Source organism: Mizuhopecten yessoensis, unplaced genomic scaffold, assembly GCF_002113885.1.
Source record: "Mizuhopecten yessoensis strain PY_sf001 unplaced genomic scaffold, ASM211388v2 scaffold8039, whole genome shotgun sequence".
NCBI classification, from domain to species: Eukaryota; Metazoa; Mollusca; class Bivalvia; order Pectinida; family Pectinidae; genus Mizuhopecten; species Mizuhopecten yessoensis.
Window position 1 is genome coordinate 134,868 of NW_018407348.1, and position 26,571 is coordinate 161,438.

General features: G+C 33.4%; 1 protein-coding gene across 1 annotated transcript in view; it reads right to left on the minus strand.

Moving 5' to 3' along the window:
* Positions 1–4,905: 4,905 nt before the first annotated feature.
* Positions 4,906–26,571, minus strand: part of LOC110454734 (uncharacterized protein C18orf8-like) — a 34,159-nt gene continuing 12,493 nt past the window's right edge. The window contains exons 12-21 of the mRNA XM_021504410.1: positions 26,506–26,559; positions 25,452–25,510; positions 18,907–19,080; positions 18,524–18,628; positions 18,106–18,183; positions 17,054–17,158; positions 16,093–16,161; positions 15,298–15,368; positions 11,218–11,372; positions 4,906–7,452 (exon numbers count right to left, since the gene is read on the minus strand). Of these exons, the coding sequence (XP_021360085.1) occupies positions 7,373–7,452; positions 11,218–11,372; positions 15,298–15,368; positions 16,093–16,161; positions 17,054–17,158; positions 18,106–18,183; positions 18,524–18,628; positions 18,907–19,080; positions 25,452–25,510; positions 26,506–26,559 (950 nt within the window). The 3' untranslated portion in view covers positions 4,906–7,372. The remainder of the gene's footprint in view (positions 7,453–11,217; positions 11,373–15,297; positions 15,369–16,092; positions 16,162–17,053; positions 17,159–18,105; positions 18,184–18,523; positions 18,629–18,906; positions 19,081–25,451; positions 25,511–26,505; positions 26,560–26,571) is intronic.

Genomic DNA, 26,571 nt, shown 5'->3' on the forward strand with positions numbered 1-26,571 from the left:
CTCCGCTCTACTAACCTCCGACTTAAACGTCTCCCCTCTCCGACCCTCCGACTTATACGTCTCCCCTCTACTACCATCCGACTTATACGTCTTCCCTCTACTACCCTCCGACTAATACGTCTCCCCTCCGACTTAAAAGTCTCCTCTCTAAGACCCTCCGACTAATACGTCTCCCATCCGTCTTAAACGTTCCCCTCTACTAACCTCCGACTTAAACGTCTCACCTCTACGACCCTCCGACTTAAACGTCTCCCCTCTCCGACCCTCAGACTTATACGTCTCCCCTCTACTACCATCCGACTTATACGTCTCCCATCTACTACCCCCTGACTTATACGTCTTCCTTCGACTTATACGTCTCCCCTTCGACGTATACGTCTTCCCTCCGACCGATACGTCTCCGCTCTACTAACCTCCGACTTAAACGTCTCCCCTCTCCGACCCTCCGACTTATACATCCCCTCTATAAGACTCTCCGACTTAAATGTTTCCCCTCTACGACCCACCGACTTTTACGTCTCCCCTCTACTACACTCTAACTTATACGTCTCCCCTCTACTACCCTCCGACTTATACGTCTCCCCTCTACTACCATCCGACTTATACGTCTCCCTACTACTACCCTCTGACTTATACCGTCTTCCCTCCGACTTATACGTCTCCCCTCTACTACCCTCCGACTTATACGTCTCTCCTATACTACCCTCCGACTTATACGTCTCCCTACTACTACCCTCTGACTTATACGTCTCCCCTCTACTACCCTCCGACTTATACGTCTCCGTATATCGGTGTGCTTTGAGCATACCTGTGTATATTGGTGTTCTTTGAGCATACCTGTGTATATCGACTTTTCTGTACACCCCTGTGTTTATCGACTTCTCTGAACACACCTGTGTATATAGACTTTTCTGAACACACCTGTGTATATTGACGTTCTCTGTACATACTTGTGTACATCGACGTTCTCTGTATACACCTGTGGATATCGACGTTCTCTGTACACACTTGTGTGGTGTGTACAGAGAACGTCAATATACACAGGTTATACACAGGAATTTTTAACGAACACCGATATACATGTACAGATATCGTCGATACACAGGTGTGTACAGATATCGTCGATACACAGGTGTGTACAGAATTGTATAATCTTGATTATTGGGATGAGAAATTACAGATATATACACAGTGTACATTATCGCATACAAGCCTTCCGAATTTTTGTCATTCCGTAATTTTGATCTACAAACGATTCCAAATCGCACAGTTGTGCGGAGAGAAGCGCACAACGGGGCGAACGATTGCTAAATCGCACAGTTCTGCGCACCATGTGTGGACGATATGCGGACGGTGTGTGAACGATGTACGACCGGTGTGCGCACGCCATTTTTGGTGCGTTGTGCGGTCCCACAACTGTATAATTCGGATGGTAGTAGAGGGTAGACGTATAAGTCGGGGGGGGGACGTATTAGTCGGAGTGTAGTATAGGGGAGACGTATAATTCGGAGGGTAGTAGAGGCGAGACGTATAAGTCGGATGGTAGTTGAGGGGAGACGTATACGTCTCTCCTATACTACCCTCCGACTGATACGTCTCCCCTCTTCTCCCCTCCGACTTATACGGCTCCCTACTACTACCGTCTGACTTATACGTCTTCCTTCGACTTATACGTCTCTCCTATCCTACCCTCCGACTTATCCGTCTCCCCTCGACTACCTGAAGACTCTTGCCTTTGCACGTCTCCCCTCTACTACACTCTAACTTATACGTCTCCCGACTACTACCCTCTGAATGATACCGTCTTCCCTCCGACTTATACATCTCCCCTCGACTACCTGAAGACTCTTGCCTTTGCACGTCTCCCCTCTACCTCCCTCCGACTTATACATCTCCCCTATATACTACCCTCCGACTTATACGTCTCCCCTATACTACCCTCCGACTTATACGTCTACCCTCCTACTATTACGTCTCCCCTCCGACTTATACATCTCCCCTCGACTACCTGAAGACTCTTGCCTTTGCACTCAAATCGATCGATTGCTCAGTAGTACCAAGAGAGCACTTCGATAGCCAAATAGCTTAGCTGTTCATGAAATATCCTTTTATTTGTCTTTAACATTTCATAGTCTCTTTTATATCAATATTTCATATGTATTGGTCAACCAGCGAGTTCTACTCTGAGGAGAATAGTTAGGGCCTAACAGCACTTCACTTCTCCTCCAATCCTTACCGCATTTCCTCATATAACGGTCCTCCATTCCTTACCTCATATAACGTTCCTCCATTCCTTACCGCATTTCCTCATATAACGGTCCTCCATTCCTTACCTCATATAACGTTCCTCCATTCCTTACAGCATGTCCGCACATAACGGTCCTCCATTCCATTCCTTACCTCATTTCCTCATATAACGGCCCTCCAGTCTTTACCGCATTGCCCTATATATTAGAAAAACTACATACAAAACCGGTGGAACGGTCAAATGAAAATCGCTTTATTTAGACTCGAATTTGGGAAATAAATTTTGCATGGACGCACGTGACCTAGGGAACCACACCGCAGAACACTGCATTACAAACACCTATACGAGAATTCGATCTCAATGAGACCAAAACATATATGCAGTAGAGTCAGCATGAACACCTCCCGCATACCTCTCTGTGTTTGTTTCCGTACACAAAGGGACACTTCCAGCTAGCTGCCTGTTCGTTAGTCAACTTCAACAAAGAAGTACGAGAAGGCAAAAGAAAAAAATACACGAGACATTTATATCAATTGGAAACACGATGTAATACGTTAGTTCTAATCTAGTACCTCTCTCGCTTCCCAATTAACAATGAAAATAAAGTGTGTCCGTGACTCCACGGCCTCCGTACGCTGGAGGTCGAATCAATACGGGCCTACACTAATACAGATCAAGTATCTTATATTGTAGGGCCCAGGACTCGTCCAGGTAAAACATTTGTTAGTATCAACCAATGAACCGAATTGTAATATCGGTAAATGACACGACTGATTAATGGGTCTAAGTCTAAATATAGACTGGTCAATAACGGATAAAAAGCCTGGTATTAACGGGCTTCAAATAGACTGAAGTGACTATTTCTGGAGAAACAATACCGATCATTCCTACGTATCGGACAATTACTAACGACAAAATGCGTCTAGAAATAAAGACACATCTCTCTTACATAAGCGTACACTTCCTGACTATTTTAATGTACGTAGTACATTGTACAAGTAATGTCACGTCCTCATATACAAAGGACAGGGGTAATGACAACCAAATAGCAGGGCACACCGATCAGCATGATGAAGAATACATGTTTCCTGACGAGTCATGACGGCGACCATATACATTATCCAGTCTTCATCAACCTGCGTCTTTGGAAACCTTATGTTGTACACCGTGTAAGTTTGTCCGTCAGTAGTCGACGTTTATCACGGAAGTCATGATATTCGGAGCAAGCTTTTGAATATCAAATGAACTACACGTGAAATCCGCAAGTTCGGAATGTAGGTCGTTAGTATCAAGAAAGGGAAAGTTCACGATCGGGAAATCAATTTCAAACAATGTTTTTTATATACTGTACGATCGACGTCGACAATGAATTTTTGTTATTCAAATAGAGCATATCGTTGATATATCTGAATATGAAATTAAAGGACTTGGCTGGGATTTTGTTACCAGTCCTGATAAGCTCATCAATAATTTCAGCCTCATACGAAAACAAAACGGTCAGAGGAGGAGCACATTTTGTTCCATAGATTTAGAATGTCAAGTCTGCTAGAAAATCTTGCCATCGAACTCAAAATATACATATTGTCAAACAGGAACTTAATCATTCTCATAATGTCATTCTAGGTAAATTTAATCTTGGCCTTTGTTTTACTTTTCACGAAATGTTCTCCAAAGCAACAAAGCATTTACAATCACATATATATATATTACAATTGTACCGTTCGCCTTTTGTTTTTGAAAATAAAGCTCTCATACTAAGAGAAAGAAGGCGTTTCTTCAGTTTAGTATATGTGAGTGAAAAAAGCCGAAAAGTCAAAAGTTCGAAAGTTCAAGATTGATCAAAAGATCTTTTGGGTTCTTCAAAATGAACATACCGTTAATCCACATCATGGCAGTAAGAAGTTTGGATAATTGTTTGGTTTGGCAACTAGAAGAACCATCGATATAAAAATGTTTGAAAAAGGATTCTTGTGAAGTTTCAAAATCCAATACAAACAAGGCAGGTCCAAACCTCATCATTAATGGATATTCAGTTTCTTGAAATTCCATTCCATTTGACAACAGGAGTCTCTTGATCCTTTAAGAATGGCTCTCGTAGCTTTGCATTCTGGATAATATTTATATCGCAAATTACTACAAATTATCACATGGTCCAAAGTTTTATGGCGATGTGTAGCAAGAACATAATGAAAGGAGTTATTATATGGTCATTTAAATTAGCTGTTGTAGCGTGTTGCAAAGCTTGGAAGTCACAGATTTTAAATAATTGCAAGATGTGTTTGATTTAGTATTGTTTAACGTCCTATCAGCAGCAAAGGTCAAAATTGTTGGGGTACGTTTGTAAAAGTAAGGTAATCTACAATAAGTGTAAAATCTACGGCATTCACTTAGCATGTGGAATGGGATAGTCACGATGGTTCTGTCCCGGCTTCTTAAACAGTAGTGCTTACTTTGCCGTTGACCGTCATTGGGGTGACTAGTAAGCAGCCACCTGTTGTTGGGTATGACTTGGGGTGTAACGTTGGTACACACTGCTTATGTTGCCAATACCGTATAGCAGCTGTGAGTGCAGCAGACAAGGGAATTACTACTATCAATGATACAGATTGTATATTCTATTAGATCATATGTTTTCCACAAAACAACAAAGACGAGAAATCAATGCATGTTTTAATATAGCAATACAGCCATTATACAATGAAATATTGCACATACGATGTTCGGGAAATATATGTCGCATGCTTCTTGTCCCAATCTTGCCATAAACAAAATAAAGTAGAAATTGATATTCAACTTAACAAAAGCTGTATGATTTAAGATAAGTAAGCACTGTATTTTTACAAATTTCACACAGAAAACATTGTAAAAAATGTAAAACATTTCGTTTTACTTTAATAAAATACAAAAAACACCACAAGTTATTTTGATCTGTTGCAAGTGAAATTGAAAGAGAATTGAAATGTTAATTTCACCAAACCTACCCTACACTGGTGACGTAATGGCCGACACTATACAAGAGGGACAATACCCTTTTTTTTAATCTGAACACACACGTAAGGTTATAATGTATGTGTTGTGTTCAGCACGATGGTGGTGATGACATATGTTGTACGTTTTAAACAGATTGATAACATCAGGATATAAAATGAGTATTTTAAATACGTTTATAAGGCTCTATAGAAACAAGAAAGAGCCATATAGCATGCATATCACTTTACCTGGCAGGTATTTTACACAAGTGGTACTCAGTGAACTACAATACTGCTAATACCAGTATTACTGATTTATTTATCCCAATTACATAGATTTATCAATGTATGTTGTTCTTTAAGTACTGTTTTGAACATATCAAAGACAATTTGAAAAAATACTTTCTAAACAAGTAAACCAAATATTGTTAACCATTTACCAGGTAGGTGTACTGGTCCACTACAATAAAACCATGCCTAGTTACATGTATGATACATCCATGAAGTGTCCTTAGTCTTGTATATGTTCAACCATTGTTAAGTCGTTCTCTAGATCTGCATTATAATTCTTTTACCTTTAATTATTTGTACTGACTTTAATGTTTTTACCTTTAATTATTTGTACTGACTTTAATGTTAATAGAACAGTCACGAGAAAGGAAGAAACACACCGTCCAGTCATGATTCATCCAACCATGACGTTAGTTAAACAGATGGCCAAGGGCCTGCATCACTCACCCGTGATTCACGCATCTCCCTTCAGCAACCTTCAAAGTAAGTTCTTATCAAATTTAATAGCAAGCAATCTAACAATGCAAAGGCTACAAATCTTTCATGAAGATTTAACTTATTTTACTTAAGCAACATTAAAAGTGAACGAAGGTCATTTCTTTTAACACATTTGATAGCCCTCGACTCCACCATGCTGCAAGCAAATATCATTAACCTAAACTTTTAGTTATTTGAAATAAGTTATTTCAAGGTTTCCACACATTCGACAACTGTGACATTCAAAGTGAGTTAAGGCTATCAATTTTAACAAATTGGATAGCCCTCCACTCAAGCATACTACATGTCAAACATCATGACCTCTGCCTTTAGTTATTCAGAAGATTTTATCAAAGGTTTATCTGACCTTGAAAATGGGTCAAGGTAATTCGTTTTGACAGCCCTCTTTCAAAACATGCAACAAGCCAAAGAACTTAGAATGGTTCGGATCTCTTTTGACACTCTATTTCAACAAACTTCAAAACTTTTACCTGACTTTTCATTTTTTTCTTCTTAAAAGTTTTGAATTCTTCCCTGATACTATTAAGATATTTTTGTTTGTTTTTGCTATGGTTGCCAAGGCTACAAGATTGAAGTTGTAAAAGTTACTAAAATCTTAATACCAGTAAAAATTGTAGATATTTAATGTTTTTCTCTTAGAAACCAAAGAACACGTTCTTGAACAAAATTTATGTTCCACCTTAAGATAAGTAGCTATTACCACCGTTGGTATTGTGTAATATGAATATTAACAGGACTTATAGAGACACTGATTGGTGATACTAGGTAGCCTCTTATATCATGTCAAGTGGGGAGCTTCATTGTGGTGCCTATATAATATTATATATATAATCATCTCTTTACTCGGGACATCTGACACCATAATAGGTATCAATATAACAAAGCCTGGTCCACAAAACACAGTAATGTGTGCAGTCACAACCCCTGGGGTTACACTAAAATGGATCATCTGGTATTGAAAGCGTTGGAGATCAATAAATGCATCTGATTTTATTAGTTGTAACATAAAATCTGTAATTTGAGTATATTTTTATAAAGCTGACTATAAATTAAAGTCATGTTGATAGGTTCAGTTTACTACGTACACAATTAACATTATCTCGTCAGACATCAATTTACTACGTACACAATTAACATAACTCGTCAGACATCAATTTACTGGAAGTCATCACTTGTATATTGTCATAAACTCCTGATATATCTCTACAAACATATTTCCTTGGAGTAGGATAAAAAGTAGTCTTGTAAGTGAACAATCTTGTAACAGGGCTGAAATTGAAGATGACCAGTATCCTCTCGATTATGTTGTACATGTATATACAATTATCACAGCACTTAAATGGTCACAATTTGTTGTCATGGTACGCTACGTTTGAAACATTTGTGCAAGAGCATCTGTCCCAAATAGTCCCTCGAAGTATTTCGTGTACTGCTCACAGTGTTCACCTGTAAGTTAAAAAAAAATCTATGTTCGAAACAATTCAGTTATTTACATGTTAAACATTACACCATTCACACTTGAATGTGAGTAATAAAGGCTAATTAAACTGCAAAGTGCTAAATGTAATACACGAAATACTAAATGTAATACATATTAAACTAAATGTAATACAAACAATACTAAATGTAATACATATTATACTAAATGTAATACACACAATATTAAATGTAATATATATTATACTTAATGTAGTACACACAATACTCAATGTAATTCACATTATACTAAATGTAATACAAACAATACTAAATGTAATACAGACATACTAAATGTAATACACATAATACTAAATGTAATACATATTATACTAAAATTAATACATATTATACTAAATGTAATACACATAATACTAAATGTAATACACATAATACTAAATGTAATACATATTATACTAAATGTAATACACACAATACTAAATGTAATTCACATAGTACTAAATGTAATACAAACAATACTAAATGTAATACATATTATACTAAATGAAATACACATAATACTAAATGTAATACATATTATACTAAATGTAATACACACAATACGAAATGTAATACACATAGTACTAAATGTAATACACATAGTACTAAATGTTATACATATTATACTAAATGTAATACACACAATACTTAATTTAATACATATTATACTAAATGTTATACACATAGAACTTAATGTAATACACATAGTACTTAATGTAATATACACAATACAAATTGTTATACACATAGTACTAAATGTTATACATATTATACTAAATGTAATACACATAGTACTAAATGTTATACATATTATACTAAATGTAATACACATAGTACTAAATGTTATACACACAATACTTAATTTAATACATATAATACTAAATGTAATACACATAGTACTAACTGTTATACACACATAGCACTACAAGTAATACACATATATATGTATTATTTGTAATACAATCTCCACTAAGGATACCTGTACCTCTACCAAAACTCTAAGTTGACATTGAAGACTGTTTTTTTCTATCATGGCAGTAGCTTTGATAGATCATTTTTGAAAAGAAACCCATATCTTGCAGGACTTTTAAGAAAAACAAGCATACTGAGTATTGCTAAAGTAATGCATGTCCCCTCCCGACCCCCGCTACCTATTTCATTGTAATGATTTAAAAAAATGGTGCCCTTTGGTGTTAATTTGGGAAAATAAAAAGTACACAATTAGCTTGTTATTGATTTTAATGTAATAATAATACAAGTAATTGTAATTTTAGTATTATTACAGAGGAATTATTTAAAATAAATGATTGTTATATTTTGTTGCTGTTGTGTTATTAAATTTATTACCAGAAAGGGTGATTAAGAGACGTGAATATCATCACCAATGCGTAATAACGTGTTACTTATCCAGTTTAATCAGTTTATCATTGCCCTTTTAACAGTGCTACGGCCCCTTGAACTTGAATTTACATGCTATTTCAAATATGTCCGAGATATTATGGACCTTTGCAATTGCGTGAAGTTTGATCAAAATCCCTAATGGAATGAAGCCGCTAGAGCGCCGACAAGGATTTTCTAAAAATACTAACAGTGACCTTGACCCTACAAGCCTGAAACTCGAAATTGTCTGATATATTATGATCCTTTGTAATTGTGTGAGATTTGAACAAAATCCCTCTAGGAATGAAGCCGCTAGAGCACTGACAAGGATTTTCTAAAAATAGAAACGGTGACCTTGACCTTGACTAGACAACCCTGAAACTCAAAGTTGTCCAAGATATTATGGTCCTTTGTTATTTTGTGAAGTTTGATAAAAATCCCTCCAGGAATGAAGCCGCTAGAGCGCTAACAAGGATTTTCTAAAAATACTAACGGTAACCTTGACCCAACAACCCTGAAACTTGAACCTGTCTGAGATATTATGGTTCTTTGTAATTGTATGAAAATTGCTCAAAATCCCTCAAGGAATGAAGCCAAAAAAGTCCTGACAAGGATTTTCTAAAAATAGAAACGGTGACCTTGACCGTGACCAGACAACCATGAAACTCAAACTTATCCAAGTATTATGGTCCTTTTATATTTTGTGAAGTTTGATAAAAATCCCTCAAGGAATGAAGCCGCTAGAGCGCTAACAAGGATTTTCTAAAAATAGAAATGGTGACCTTGACCGGACAACCCTGTAACTCAAACTTGTCGAAGATATTATGGTCCTTTGTAATTGTGTGAAGTTTGATCAAAATTCCTCCAGGAATGAAGCCACTAGAGAGCTGACAAGGATTTTCTAAAAATTGTAACGGTTACTTTGACCTTGACCCTACAACCCTGAAACTCTAACATGTCCAAGATATTATGGTCCTTTCTAATTGTACGAAGTTTGATTCAAATTCCTCAAGGAATGAAGCCGCTAGAGCAATGACAAGTTTAAAAAAAAAATAGTAACAGTGACCTTGACCTTTACCTAACAACCCTGAAATTTGAACAAGGAATGAAGCCGCTAGAGTGCTGACAAACATTGGTGTTACGTATGTATGTACACAGACGGACGGAGAGGAAAACTATAGTCCCCCCAGTTTCACCGGTAGGGGACTTATAATAATCAACAACGGTGTTATTCAAAGTAAACACTCAGCAAGGCTAGACTGACTATCTCTTAACTGAAAGAACTAAAATGTACCTTGTCAACTGAAGTGTCTTGACCCAACTGTGCAACAAATATATCGAAAAACCAAATTGAGGAGGTTATTGTATAGGTACATGTAGCATACTCCTCCGAAAAAGACAATTTTATTTTACTATTGACCAATCATTGATCCTTGACTTGTGTCCGAGAATGGCACGATACTCAAACAAAAATCTGTACAATCTACTTTACAATAATTCTATGAGGATTTGCTACTCATTCTACAGACTTTGTACAATCATCCATTTATAAGTAACATTAATGACTAGTGGAGTACACATGCTAGGGTTACTCATACACCAAGTTTGAACTATGTATGACAAATAGTTTTCAAGTTATTACTCACAGAAGCCAAAATTTATTGTTAGCAACAGTGACCTTGATCTCTGACAGTCTGGCCAACCAAACAAAGTAACTTTTTTTGTTTAAGCAATGGTGACCTCTGGCAAACCACGCCAAAAAACAATAGCTTTGTTCACATCCATTTGGGCAACCCAAACAGCAAGTTTGAACTTTGTATGATCATTCGTTCTCACAGGCAAACAGAACATGTGATTGCTATATTCCTGTATCTGTATATTAACTATACAATATCTATAATACACAAGAGATGATATCAACAGGTTTTCCATTTATATTTCATGATCACAAACAAAAATATTGAAGTATTCTGCTATACAAGTGTGCTTCATTACGTTTTAGATATTTTTGAAATAAATAATAATCAGTTAAAGAGCTCAGCTTTAAGGATCAAAATGTCAAAATCCCTCTCCATTGATTGTGGGCGGATGATATCCAACTTTTATGATGTCAAAGTGTCAAGGACAATGTAATTGGTTCAAATGTTAAATTATATGTTATTAATGTTCAATTTTGTTTTCTTCATTTTCATATTTAAATCTGAGCAAGGCTTATTATATGCACTAGTTAAAGATTTAAAGATATTTTGTTAATTTTCACTGTGGTATAAAAATAACAACTTTTATTTAATGAATAATTTTCAATACTGGTTAAAAGTGAACTAATATGTATATCAACTTTCAATTTTATTTTACCTTGGGGGAATTTAGGGTGATTTCTGAGTCGTATGTTTCTCTGCTCGAAGAATTTAAAGACGGTATAGAACAGCATATTATTCTCAGTGGACTTGGCTGCCTCTAGGAATTTCCGAGCTGAGACTGTGTCTGTGATTCCGACACTACGTATAAACCTGTAAATGGACAAAATATTGCAATGTCTAATACTAATACTCACAATAAGTCCGTAAGACCCAATGCTTTGTAACCACACTTAAGAATATAATAAGCAAGGTAACAAAGGTCAAGGTCAAATGTCAAGGTTACAAAAATGAAGTGTAATATTATACGATTTACTGTGATGTTACCGGAGAGACCTATCTATTAACTCATTGGGAAAGAGAATCAAAATGATTTCTTACCTATATATAACCTGAATGTTTCACTCTGTACTGTTATGTGTACTGGGTAATTACCTCGAATATTTTTTTCTCCTATCTAATCCATCTAATAAATGTAAGATATCTATATTCAACATAGGTGCACCCATGGGCCCCTAATTCAGAGCAACAACTGACGTGGCCACTGTCCTACAACAAGAACTGGCTTGGCCACGATGTCAGACTTATACCACCATCCTACACCAAGAACTGACGTGGCCACGATGTCAGACTTATACCACCGTCCTACACCAAGAACTGATGTGGCCACGATGGCAGACTTATACCACTGTCCTACAACAAGAACTGACCTGGCTACGATGGCAGACTTATACCACTGTCCTACAACAAGAACTGACATGGCCACAATGCCAGACTTATACTACTATCCTACAACAAGAACTGACGTGGCCACGATGGCAGACTGATACCACCGTCCTACAACAAGAACTGACGTGGCCACGATGGCAGACTTATACCATTGTCCTACAACAAGAACTGACATGGCCACGATGGCAGACTGATACCACCGTCCTACAACAAGAACTGACGTGACCACGATTGCAGACTTATACCACTGTCCTACAACAAGAACTGACATGGCCACAATGCCAGACTTATACTACTATCCTACAACAAGAACTGACGTGGCCACGATTGCAGACTGATACCACTGTCCTACACCAAGACCTGACGTGGCCACGATGTCAGACTTATACCATTGTCCTACAACAAGAACTGACGTGGCCACGATGGCAGACTTATACCACTGTCCTACACCAAGAACTGACGTGGCTACATTGGCAGACTTATACCACTGTCCTACACTAAGAACTGACGTGGCCACGATTGCAGACTGATACCACTGTCCTACACCAAGAACTGACGTGGCCACGATGTCAGACTTATACCACTGTCCTACACCAAGGACTGACGTGGCCATGATGGCAGACTTATGGCACTGTCCTACACCAAGAACTGACGTGGCCACAATGGCAGACTTATACCACTGTCCTGCACTAAGAACTGGCGCGGCCACGATGGCAGACTTTTACCACTTTCCTGCATCAAGAACTGTACAACAGTTTTTTAAAAGAACATTTGAAAACAAGCGATACAACACTTTGGGAGGAGGTAAACATTTTTATTAGACAAAACAATGTCAATGAGGTGTTGCTTTTGTTATTGCTATGGGGTTACAGAGCTATGGGGTTATGGAGCTATGGGGTTATGGAGCTATGTAACCTCATAGCTCCGTAACCCCATAGTTCCGTAACCCCATAGGTCCATAACCCCATAGCTCTATAACCCCATAGGTCCATACGTCCATAGCTCCGTAACCCCATAGCTCCATAACCCCATAGCTCCTTAACCCCAAAGCTCCGTAACCCCATAGCTCCGTAACGTAACCCCATAGCTCCATAGCTCCGTAACCCCATAGCTCCGTAACCCCATAGCTTCATAACCCCATAGCTCTATAACCCCATAGCTCCATAGCTCCGTAACCCCACAGCTCCCTAACCCCATAGCTCCATAGCTCTATAACCCAATAGCTCCATAACCACATAGCTCTATAACCCCATAGCTCCATAACTCCTTAACCCCAAAGCTCCGTAACCCCATAGCTCCGTAACGTAACCCCATAGCTCCATAACCCCATAGCTCAATAACCCCATAGCTCCATAACCCCATAGCTCCATAGCTCTATAACCCAATAGCTCCATAACCACATAGCTCTATAACCCCATAGCTCCATAGCTCCGTAACCCCATAGCTCCATAACCCATTAGCTCCATAGCTCCATAACCCAATAGCTCCATAACCACATAGCTCTATAACCCCATAGTTCCGTAACGTAACCCCATAGCTCCATAGCTCCATAACCCCAAAACTCCGTAACCCCATAGCTCCGTAAACCCATAGCTCCATAACCCCATAGCTCCATAGCTTTGTAACCCCATAGCTCCGTAACCCCAAAGCTCCATAGCTCCATAACCCAATAGCTCCATAACCACACAGCCCTATAATCCCATAGCTCCATAGCTCTGTAACCCCATAGCTCTATAACCCCATAGCTCCATAACCCCATAGCTCTGTAACCCCATAGCTCCGTAACCCCATAGCTCCATAACCCCATAGCCCCTTAGCTCTGTAACCTCATAGCTCCATAACCCCATAGCTCCATAAACCCATAGCTCTGTAACCCCATAGCTCTATAACCCCATAGCTCTATAACCCCATAGCTCTGTAACCCCATAGCCCCTTAGCTCTGTAACCCCATAGCTCCATAACCCCATAGCTCCATAACCCCATAGCTCTGTAACCCCATAGCTCCATAACCCAATAGCTCCATTCACCCATAGCTCCATAACCCCATAACCACATAACTCCATAGCTCCATAACCCCATAGCTCCATAACCCCATAGCTCTGTAACCACATAACCCCATAGCTCCATAACCCCATAGCTCCATAACTCCATAGCTCCATAACTCCATAGCTCCATAACTCCATAACCCCATCGCTCCATAACCCCATAGCTCCATAACTCCATAACCCCATAGCTCCATAACCCCATAGCTTCCATAACCCCATAGCTCTGTAACCCCATAGCTCCATAATCCCATAGCTCCATAACCCTATAGCTCCATAACCCCATAGCTCCATAACCCTATAGCTCCATAACCCAATAGCTCCATAACCACACAGCCCTATAACCCCATAGCTCCATAGCTCTGTAACCCCATAGCTCCATAACCCTATAGCTCTGTAACCCCATAGCTCCATAAATAACCAAAGTAACACTTAACTGACATTGTTTCAGTGTAAGTGTTATGAGTACCAAGTATTATTCAAGTTTTCAATAATGAAAGATAGACAGACAACCCAATTACAGTATAACCTATATCACCGTAAATAACGGGGGGTATTACTATGAACGTATCTAAATACTGACTAGGAAATGCTTAAAAGTATTTGAAATCAAAATGTTCTTTAACATTACATATCAGCTGATGTATGAAATCTGACATCATTTAAATGTGATACTGTATAGTGTTTTAAATTTGCCATGTCAATATTTTGTGATTTCACTGTGCACCCGAATCCCATGTGTCCTTCAAAGAATTTTGAGTGTCATCATTAAAGAGTTAAACCTCGAAATAAAGGTAAACCATTTGTAAACACTGATCCGGATTGTCTTCATCCGCCAGTAACTTCACTCAAAGGAAATCAAATGTGTATGTACTTCTGTATGAGTAAACTGTAATCAATTAATCACCTACTGTGTACACATAAATATACTGTGGTCACTTATATGTAAGTATGGTTTTACATGGACTGACCAGTTGTCCAGTGATAATCTAAAAAGTCCGTAAAAGTGGTTAACATTTTCGATAATTTCGCTGGTGTTTTTTTCAGCAGGTATGCTGCACCTTTTTTTGCTAATTCGAAATATATTCTTGGTTAAATTGTATGTTATCTAGAAAATCTAATACACATGTATTGCTGCATTCACATTGACCTCGTTAGTTTTTGTGGATGTAGATGGGACTTTAGCTAGGTGCGATTAGGTATGTTATATTTTGTGCAGTTAAATATATAAATGCACTCTCTCATAAATTGACTCAAATTGTGATACAAAAAATGCTTGGTTAGAATAACAAAATAAAAGTGCTCACCGTAAAGCTGGGAGTAGCTGTTGTTTAGACAGCAGAACTTCTATTATTTCTTCATTAGCTGTAGATAAACGCTGCAATAAAATCAAACGATTCATTATTATATCTGCAGCAATAATTCAGGGCATAATTCAGGTTATAACACTTTTCCCCTTTACATATACACAATGTGGAGCTCCTTCATCAATTAACTGATCACGAGTAAACCTATTCTTTTGGTTATTTCCTGTTCATTCATTGCCTGGTACTTTTGGATGGATTTCCTACTGAGTAAAGTTTTATCTCTTGTCAGAAGAAAACTGAAATAAGAGTGGTATCATGAACCATTTTCAAGTCTATTTCCCATTTTACCATCCTATTTCCTGACCATGACATCCTGTTGTTCTGCTTTAAATTTTACGACAAAATAGGATAGTTCCTGAACCTAAAATTGAGTACCTATACAAATTAGAATTTAAATGTATCATAAAAGCCTTTTTTTCAGATAATAATAGTCTTTATTTTCTATTTTCACTTGATAACATATTGAGTCAAAGACTCATTTTACATATGGTCAAGCATAAATAAAATATACCCTTTTACAACAAGTATTTATAATTATCAATTTTATGAAAAAATATATTAACTCTCTTAGAAAGATAAATATATTTATTTTACTGTTAAGCGTCATGACTAAAATCTATCAGTTTCACAACAGATCATCTTTAGACTAATACATTTATGATTGTTTGAATTAATGATGTGATGTGTCACCTAAATCATATAAAGTCAAAACTTATCTGAGTTGTCTGCCCTTACCTTGAGCATATCAAGAGCCAGTTGGTGAGCCGGTGGGTACACACTTTCCAAGGAAAGCATCAGGCAAGCCTACGAGTTAGGAAAACAATGAGTTTAGTACATAATACATATATCTATAAGTATATCAGGTGGAAAAACAACACTTACTTTTCTGTAAGTATTTATATCAATAATGTTGTGTGTCAGAAAACACTTTATTATATATGACAGTAATAAAAGGATCCTCAGGATGAAGAAATAATTAAAAATAATGGAATTCTTGACAATCTAATCTTTGGTACTTTCTCCTGTTCTAAAAGCAGATTATTCAGACAGCTTATTAAAAGAAAATTGTGAGGCCATTATCTAATTAGATTTCACCAGATTGATGGTTATACAGTGTGTATAACGATTTCAGCTACATGTATCTGCCATAGCAATGTCACAGCAGGAGAAATAAATGGTGCTAAGGCAAAGAGTACCATCAATTCTGTTGAATGCAATCTATTTGGAATGCACCTGTAGTAAATGACTTAAAGCTATCTGTCCCACTGCAGGCAAAACACTGGAGAAAACCCTGTAAACTCCCCTTCATTCTCCATATACATATGTACCAGTAGGTGAACCAGGGAAGCACAATGATCAGAGTTTCAGAGCTTGAATCTTGGTCTGACTGGTCCCATAACATTTTTACACGCAGAACACTGTTGTCGATTCTATTTTATTTATATCAACTTTGCTATTTGAAAAAAGCCTTTCAATGCATAGTAACAGTTTTTGTCAGTAGAATGGACATCCATATATATTCTATAGTCGCACCCATAGTAAAATGAATTCTTCAGCCGATGGTACAATTTTCTTTTAATAAACAAAATCAACTATTAGAGATTGAAGTGCCTAAGACGATGTTAAATGCTTAAGACAACCACTAACACAAAGCATTAATATTGCTAGTTTAATGGAATTTAGATTCAACACTGACCAGTGGTTTGGAGTCACTGAGCACATGGTACTGGAGAAACTGATGAAGCTGGTAACAGCAGTTGTTGTGAACCAAGGTATTGATGATAAGCTCGTACAGGTAATGCTGTAATAGGTAAGCAAATCATACAGGTAATGCTGTAATTCTCATACAGGTAATGACATTGTAATGTGTTAAATTCATACAGGTAATGCTGTACTTTTCATACAGGTAATAACATTTTAATGTGTTAAATTCATATATTATCATACATGGTAATGCTGAAATTTGTATATATTATCATACAGGTAATGGTGTAATTTGTATATATTATCATACAGGTAATGCTGTAATTTGTATGTATTATCATACATGTAATGCTGTCATTTGTATATATTATCATACTGGTAATGCTGTCAATTGTATATATTATCATACAGGTAATGGTGTAATTTGTATATATTATCATACAGGTAATGGTGTAATTTGTATATATTATCATACAGGTAATGCTGTAATTTGTATATATTATCATACATGTAATGGTGTAATTTGTATATATTATCATACAGGTAATGCTGTAATTTGTATGTATTATCATACATGTAATGCTGTCATTTGTATATATTATCATACTGGTAATGCTGTCAATTGTATATATTATCATACAGGTAATGGTGTAATTTGTATATATTATCATACAGGTAATGCTGTAATTTGTATATATTATCATACAGGTGATGCTGTACTATGTATTCATAAATAGTTCTTGTATGATATTTGTGTATGGTGTCTGGAAATGATTTGCATATCAACCTAACTAAATGATACTTTTAACACTTCAGTCTTGGTAAAAGATTCAATGTTGACATCTTTTGATCGGATAATGACAGTCAAGCCTACGCTGGAACATATTCATTTAATTTCCAGAAAATAGGAGCTCTCACTGGTGTACTGTGCTGGTTCAGTAAGTCTATATAATTACCTGAACTGGTGTACTGTGCTGGTTCAGTGAGTCTATATAATTACATGAACTGGTATACTGTGTTGGTTCAGTGAGTCTATATAGTTACCTGAACTGGTATATTGTGCTGGTTCAGTGAGCGGATGTATTCTATCAGGACAGCAACAATGAACTTGTACTTCATATCCTGTTCAAACAAATCAGTTATTATTCACTGAAGGATACATTAAATCAGTTATAACAGCAAATCATATACATCTGTAGAGTTGTTGAGACTCACACACAGATCTGTTGCTGTAATAAAGGTAGGAGGCAGTAATTTGATGAATAAACGAGCTTCGAGTATATATATATCAATTTTTTAGATCGTCCGCTAGGCCTTTCTGCCTTCTAGGGCTTCTTCAGGCGGATTGATAAATATGTTACATTTCTAGTTCAGTGAATGAGTCTGGTCTACATAAATGTAGTGATTCTACATTGCTGTATGGAGAGTCTAGTCTACTTAGATGTACAGTGACCGGTCCTACCTTTCTATCTTCAAAGATTGAGAAGATGTGTGTGTAGGCGTCAGACTGGTCTATGATGACTTGGCGGCGTCGTGGTTCTAAGGGTCGAGCTTGTGTGTCGGTTGCCTATCCAATGGTAGAATGTATAATACAGTACATGTTTTTTTTAAAAAAATTTTTTACTTCTCAACCTCTCCTCATTTCTATCACAACCAAATCAGGATTATATTAAGATGGCAATGATACTGTTAACTGTTAAGGATGAGTCACAATAAACAAGTCCCAATGCTAAATATAGTACATTTTATAATGTATATGTAGTACCGTTTGGGAGCTGTGAATTAAAATCAGTGAATATGTATACCAACTTGGTACAACTGATCAACTGGGTCTGCCACACGTACCAACTGGTTGATCTCAGACTCCAGGTGTGAGTGGTAGACTTTGTTCAGCATGTCCAGGACAGAAGCAATGGTGCGCAAATTGGCCTGTTTACCTGGCACCATCATATTCCTACACACAGACAGGATGTCAGCTTTACTGTCATTCCTCTGCAGCAGGAACTTGATGAGTCGACACTACAACCAGCATTGAGATGTATTGAAAGAAATAAGATCAGTGGAAATTTGGTTATTAATGTGACAGCTGCTGTCTAGAATTGTAAATTTTTAAAATTCAAATTGGTAGTTTCTTGTTGAGTGTATTCATCTTAAGAGCAAAGAAAGTGTAATGTTTATAGGTATTTCTTAATTATGTACCTGTTGAAATAGAAGCTTGTTTTTGTTTCCTATTCTGTTCTATACAATTTGTATTTCAATGTATTGTCAACAATTTGAATAAAGCATAATTTAAACCAATCAAATAGAAGCTCCTCTGTTAATTTATCTATAATTAAATGTATACAGTAGTGGATTTCTGTTAATTTATCTATAATTAAATGTATACAGTAGTGGATTTCTGTTAATTTATCTATAATTAAATGTATACAGTAGTGGATTTCTGTTAATTTATCTATAATTAAATGTATACAGTAGTGGATTTCTGTTAATTTATCTATAATTAAATGTATACAGTAGTGGATTTCTGTTAATTTATCTATAATTAAATGTATACAGTAGTGGATTTCTGTTAATTTATCTATAATTAAATGTATACAGTAGTGGATTTCTGTTAATTTATCTATAATTAAATGTATACAGTAGTGGATTTCTGTTAATTTATCTATAATTAAATGTATACAGTAGTGGATTTCTGTTAATTTATCTATAATTAAATGTATACAGTAGTGGATTTCTGTTAATTTATCTATAATTAAATGTATACAGTAGTGGATTTCTGTTAATTTATCTATAATTAAATGTATACAGTAGTGGATTTCTGTTAATTTATCTATAATTAAATGTATACAGTAGTGGATTTCTGTTAATTTATCTATAATTAAATGTATACAGTAGTGGATTTCTGTTAATTTATCTATAATTAAATGTATACAGTAGTGGATTTCTGTTAATTTATCTATAATTAAATGTATACAGTAGTGGATTTCTGTTAATTTATCTATAATTAAATGTATACAGTAGTGGATTTCTGTTAATTTATCTATAATTAAATGTATACAGTAGTGGATTTCTGTTAATTTATCTATAATTAAATGTATACAGTAGTGGATTTCTGTTAATTTATCTATAATTAAATGTATACAGTAGTGGATTTCTGTTAATTTATCTATAATTAAATGTATACAGTAGTGGATTTCTGTTAATTTATCTATAATTAAATGTATACAGTAGTGGATTTCTGTTAATTTATCTATAATTAAATGTATACAGTAGTGGATTTCTGTTAATTTATCTATAATTAAATGTATACAGTAGTGGATTTCTGTTAATTTATCTATAATTAAATGTATACAGTAGTGGATTTCTGTTAATTTATCTATAATTAAATGTATACAGTAGTGGATTTCTGTTAATTTATCTATAATTAAATGTATACAGTAGTGGATTTCTGTTAATTTATCTATAATTAAATGTATACAGTAGTGGATTTCTGTTAATTTATCTATAATTAAATGTATACAGTAGTGGATTTCTGTTAATTTATCTATAATTAAATGTATACAGTAGTGGATTTCTGTTAATTTATCTATAATTAAATGTATACAGTAGTGGATTTCTGTTAATTTATCTATAATTAAATGTATACAGTAGTGGATTTCTGTTAATTTATCTATAATTAAATGTATACAGTAGTGGATTTCTGTTAATTTATCTATAATTAAATGTATACAGTAGTGGATTTCTGTTAATTTATCTATAATTAAATGTATACAGTAGTGGATTTCTGTTAATTTATCTATAATTAAATGTATACAGTAGTGGATTTCTGTTAATTTATCTATAATTAAATGTATACAGTAGTGGATTTCTGTTAATTTATCTATAATTAAATGTATACAGTAGTGGATTTCTGTTAATTTATCTATAATTAAATGTATACAGTAGTGGATTTCTGTTAATTTATCTATAATTAAATGTATACAGTAGTGGATTTCTGTTAATTTATCTATAATTAAATGTATACAGTAGTGGATTTCTGTTAATTTATCTATAATTAAATGTATACAGTAGTGGATTTCTGTTAATTTATCTATAATTAAATGTATACAGTAGTGGATTTCTGTTAATTTATCTATAATTAAATGTATACAGTAGTGGATTTCTGTTAATTTATCTATAATTAAATGTATACAGTAGTGGATTTCTGTTAATTTATCTATAATTAAATGTATACAGTAGTGGATTTCTGTTAATTTATCTATAATTAAATGTATACAGTAGTGGATTTCTGTTAATTTATCTATAATTAAATGTATACAGTAGTGGATTTCTGTTAATTTATCTATAATTAAATGTATACAGTAGTGGATTTCTGTTAATTTATCTATAATTAAATGTATACAGTAGTGGATTTCTGTTAATTTATCTATAATTAAATGTATACAGTAGTGGATTTCTGTTAATTTATCTATAATTAAATGTATACAGTAGTGGATTTCTGTTAATTTATCTATAATTAAATGTATACAGTAGTGGATTTCTGTTAATTTATCTATAATTAAATGTATACAGTAGTGGATTTCTGTTAATTTATCTATAATTAAATGTATACAGTAGTGGATTTCTGTTAATTTATCTATAATTAAATGTATACAGTAGTGGATTTCTGTTAATTTATCTATAATTAAATGTATACAGTAGTGGATTTCTGTTAATTTATCTATAATTAAATGTATACAGTAGTGGATTTCTGTTAATTTATCTATAATTAAATGTATACAGTAGTGGATTTCTGTTAATTTATCTATAATTAAATGTATACAGTAGTGGATTTCTGTTAATTTATCTATAATTAAATGTATACAGTAGTGGATTTCTGTTAATTTATCTATAATTAAATGTATACAGTAGTGGATTTCTGTTAATTTATCTATAATTAAATGTATACAGTAGTGGATTTCTGTTAATTTATCTATAATTAAATGTATACAGTAGTGGATTTCTGTTAATTTATCTATAATTAAATGTATACAGTAGTGGATTTCTGTTAATTTATCTATAATTAAATGTATACAGTAGTGGATTTCTGTTAATTTATCTATAATTAAATGTATACAGTAGTGGATTTCTGTTAATTTATCTATAATTAAATGTATACAGTAGTGGATTTCTGTTAATTTATCTATAATTAAATGTATACAGTAGTGGATTTCTGTTAATTTATCTATAATTAAATGTATACAGTAGTGGATTTCTGTTAATTTATCTATAATTAAATGTATACAGTAGTGGATTTCTGTTAATTTATCTATAATTAAATGTATACAGTAGTGGATTTCTGTTAATTTATCTATAATTAAATGTATACAGTAGTGGATTTCTGTTAATTTATCTATAATTAAATGTATACAGTAGTGGATTTCTGTTAATTTATCTATAATTAAATGTATACAGTAGTGGATTTCTGTTAATTTATCTATAATTAAATGTATACAGTAGTGGATTTCTGTTAATTTATCTATAATTAAATGTATACAGTAGTGGATTTCTGTTAATTTATCTATAATTAAATGTATACAGTAGTGGATTTCTGTTAATTTATCTATAATTAAATGTATACAGTAGTGGATTTCTGTTAATTTATCTATAATTAAATGTATACAGTAGTGGATTTCTGTTAATTTATCTATAATTAAATGTATACAGTAGTGGATTTCTGTTAATTTATCTATAATTAAATGTATACAGTAGTGGATTTCTGTTAATTTATCTATAATTAAATGTATACAGTAGTGGATTTCTGTTAATTTATCTATAATTAAATGTATACAGTAGTGGATTTCTGTTAATTTATCTATAATTAAATGTATACAGTAGTGGATTTCTGTTAATTTATCTATAATTAAATGTATACAGTAGTGGATTTCTGTTAATTTATCTATAATTAAATGTATACAGTAGTGGATTTCTGTTAATTTATCTATAATTAAATGTATACAGTAGTGGATTTCTGTTAATTTATCTATAATTAAATGTATACAGTAGTGGATTTCTGTTAATTTATCTATAATTAAATGTATACAGTAGTGGATTTCTGTTAATTTATCTATAATTAAATGTATACAGTAGTGGATTTCTGTTAATTTATCTATAATTAAATGTATACAGTAGTGGATTTCTGTTAATTTATCTATAATTAAATGTATACAGTAGTGGATTTCTGTTAATTTATCTATAATTAAATGTATACAGTAGTGGATTTCTGTTAATTTATCTATAATTAAATGTATACAGTAGTGGATTTCTGTTAATTTATCTATAATTAAATGTATACAGTAGTGGATTTCTGTTAATTTATCTATAATTAAATGTATACAGTAGTGGATTTCTGTTAATTTATCTATAATTAAATGTATACAGTAGTGGATTTCTGTTAATTTATCTATAATTAAATGTATACAGTAGTGGATTTCTGTTAATTTATCTATAATTAAATGTATACAGTAGTGGATTTCTGTTAATTTATCTATAATTAAATGTATACAGTAGTGGATTTCTGTTAATTTATCTATAATTAAATGTATACAGTAGTGGATTTCTGTTAATTTATCTATAATTAAATGTATACAGTAGTGGATTTCTGTTAATTTATCTATAATTAAATGTATACAGTAGTGGATTTCTGTTAATTTATCTATAATTAAATGTATACAGTAGTGGATTTCTGTTAATTTATCTATAATTAAATGTATACAGTAGTGGATTTCTGTTAATTTATCTATAATTAAATGTATACAGTAGTGGATTTCTGTTAATTTATCTATAATTAAATGTATACAGTAGTGGATTTCTGTTAATTTATCTATAATTAAATGTATACAGTAGTGGATTTCTGTTAATTTATCTATAATTAAATGTATACAGTAGTGGATTTCTGTTAATTTATCTATAATTAAATGTATACAGTAGTGGATTTCTGTTAATTTATCTATAATTAAATGTATACAGTAGTGGATTTCTGTTAATTTATCTATAATTAAATGTATACAGTAGTGGATTTCTGTTAATTTATCTATAATTAAATGTATACAGTAGTGGATTTCTGTTAATTTATCTATAATTAAATGTATACAGTAGTGGATTTCTGTTAATTTATCTATAATTAAATGTATACAGTAGTGGATTTCTGTTAATTTATCTATAATTAAATGTATACAGTAGTGGATTTCTGTTAATTTATCTATAATTAAATGTATACAGTAGTGGATTTCTGTTAATTTATCTATAATTAAATGTATACAGTAGTGGATTTCTGTTAATTTATCTATAATTAAATGTATACAGTAGTGGATTTCTGTTAATTTATCTATAATTAAATGTATACAGTAGTGGATTTCTGTTAATTTATCTATAATTAAATGTATACAGTAGTGGATTTCTGTTAATTTATCTATAATTAAATGTATACAGTAGTGGATTTCTGTTAATTTATCTATAATTAAATGTATACAGTAGTGGATTTCTGTTAATTTATCTATAATTAAATGTATACAGTAGTGGATTTCTGTTAATTTATCTATAATTAAATGTATACAGTAGTGGATTTCTGTTAATTTATCTATAATTAAATGTATACAGTAGTGGATTTCTGTTAATTTATCTATAATTAAATGTATACAGTAGTGGATTTCTGTTAATTTATCTATAATTAAATGTATACAGTAGTGGATTTCTGTTAATTTATCTATAATTAAATGTATACAGTAGTGGATTTCTGTTAATTTATCTATAATTAAATGTATACAGTAGTGGATTTCTGTTAATTTATCTATAATTAAATGTATACAGTAGTGGATTTCTGTTAATTTATCTATAATTAAATGTATACAGTAGTGGATTTCTGTTAATTTATCTATAATTAAATGTATACAGTAGTGGATTTCTGTTAATTTATCTATAATTAAATGTATACAGTAGTGGATTTCTGTTAATTTATCTATAATTAAATGTATACAGTAGTGGATTTCTGTTAATTTATCTATAATTAAATGTATACAGTAGTGGATTTCTGTTAATTTATCTATAATTAAATGTATACAGTAGTGGATTTCTGTTAATTTATCTATAATTAAATGTATACAGTAGTGGATTTCTGTTAATTTATCTATAATTAAATGTATACAGTAGTGGATTTCTGTTAATTTATCTATAATTAAATGTATACAGTAGTGGATTCCTGTTAATTTATCTATAATTAAATGTATACAGTAGTGGATTTCTGTTAATTTATCTATAATTAAATGTATACAGTAGTGGATTTCTGTTAATTTATCTATAATTAAATGTATACAGTAGTGGATAAGTCCAGGTAGTACAGTAATCATTTGTACCTTGTCAGGGATCATCACCACAAGAGGTCCCGACAGCAGTTTCACATACCACAGACAACCTGAATAAAACAGCAAATACAGCATGTTAACAGGTACCACAGACAACCAGAACAAAACAGCACATACAGCATGTGTACAGGTACCACAGACAACCTGATCAGAACAGCATATACAGCATGTTTACAGGTACCACAGACAACCTGAATAAAACAGCAGATACAGCATGTTAACAGGTACCACAGACAACCAGAACAAAACAGCACATACAGCATGTTTACAGGTACCACAGACAACCTGATCAAAACAGCATATACAGCATGTTTACAGGTACCACAGACAACCTGAATAAAACACCAGATACAGCATGTTTACAGACAGCCTGAACAAAACACCAGACACAGTATGTTTACATGTACCACAGGCAACAAGAACAAAACAGCAGATACAGCATGTTAACACATACTACAGATGTCCTGAAGCCAGTACCCAGTTTTAATTGTTATAAATTATAATATGATATCGAAACATAGTTGGATAAAGGATTATTTTTGTCTTAAATATCATACATTTTATCATACATTATATCTTGATCATATGTAAGATGAGCTTCATGCTCAATATGTTATCAAGAATAAATAAAGCCTTTATTATTATTATTTATATATATGACCAATGTTTTAGAAGAATATATTTACCTGTGTTTTGTAAAAATTAAGACAACAAAAATACCTGTGTGTTGTGAACAATAGTTAGCGCCTGATAAGGCAGTTCATGTGAATTCCTCAAAATTCTATTGATAAATGAATATGGTAATTATATTGATTGTATGAATTGTGTATCTATGTAGTGTAAAGCGCTTTAGAGTAGCTTATTCTAGCTAGATAGGGCGCTACATCAAATGTTGTACACTTTATTTTTTATTTTTTTGACAGTAATAAAATAATTACCCGTGTACTGTAATCATTTACAGTAAAACAATTACAATTTGAACATTTAATTTTTTCTAGTCCTAATCCTAGTTTATCAACATTACCATATCTGTAGAACCACTTACCTAACTTAGCATCTATTATTATGTTGGGCTGAAAGACAATCCAGTTTGGTGAATCTTGAAAGGATG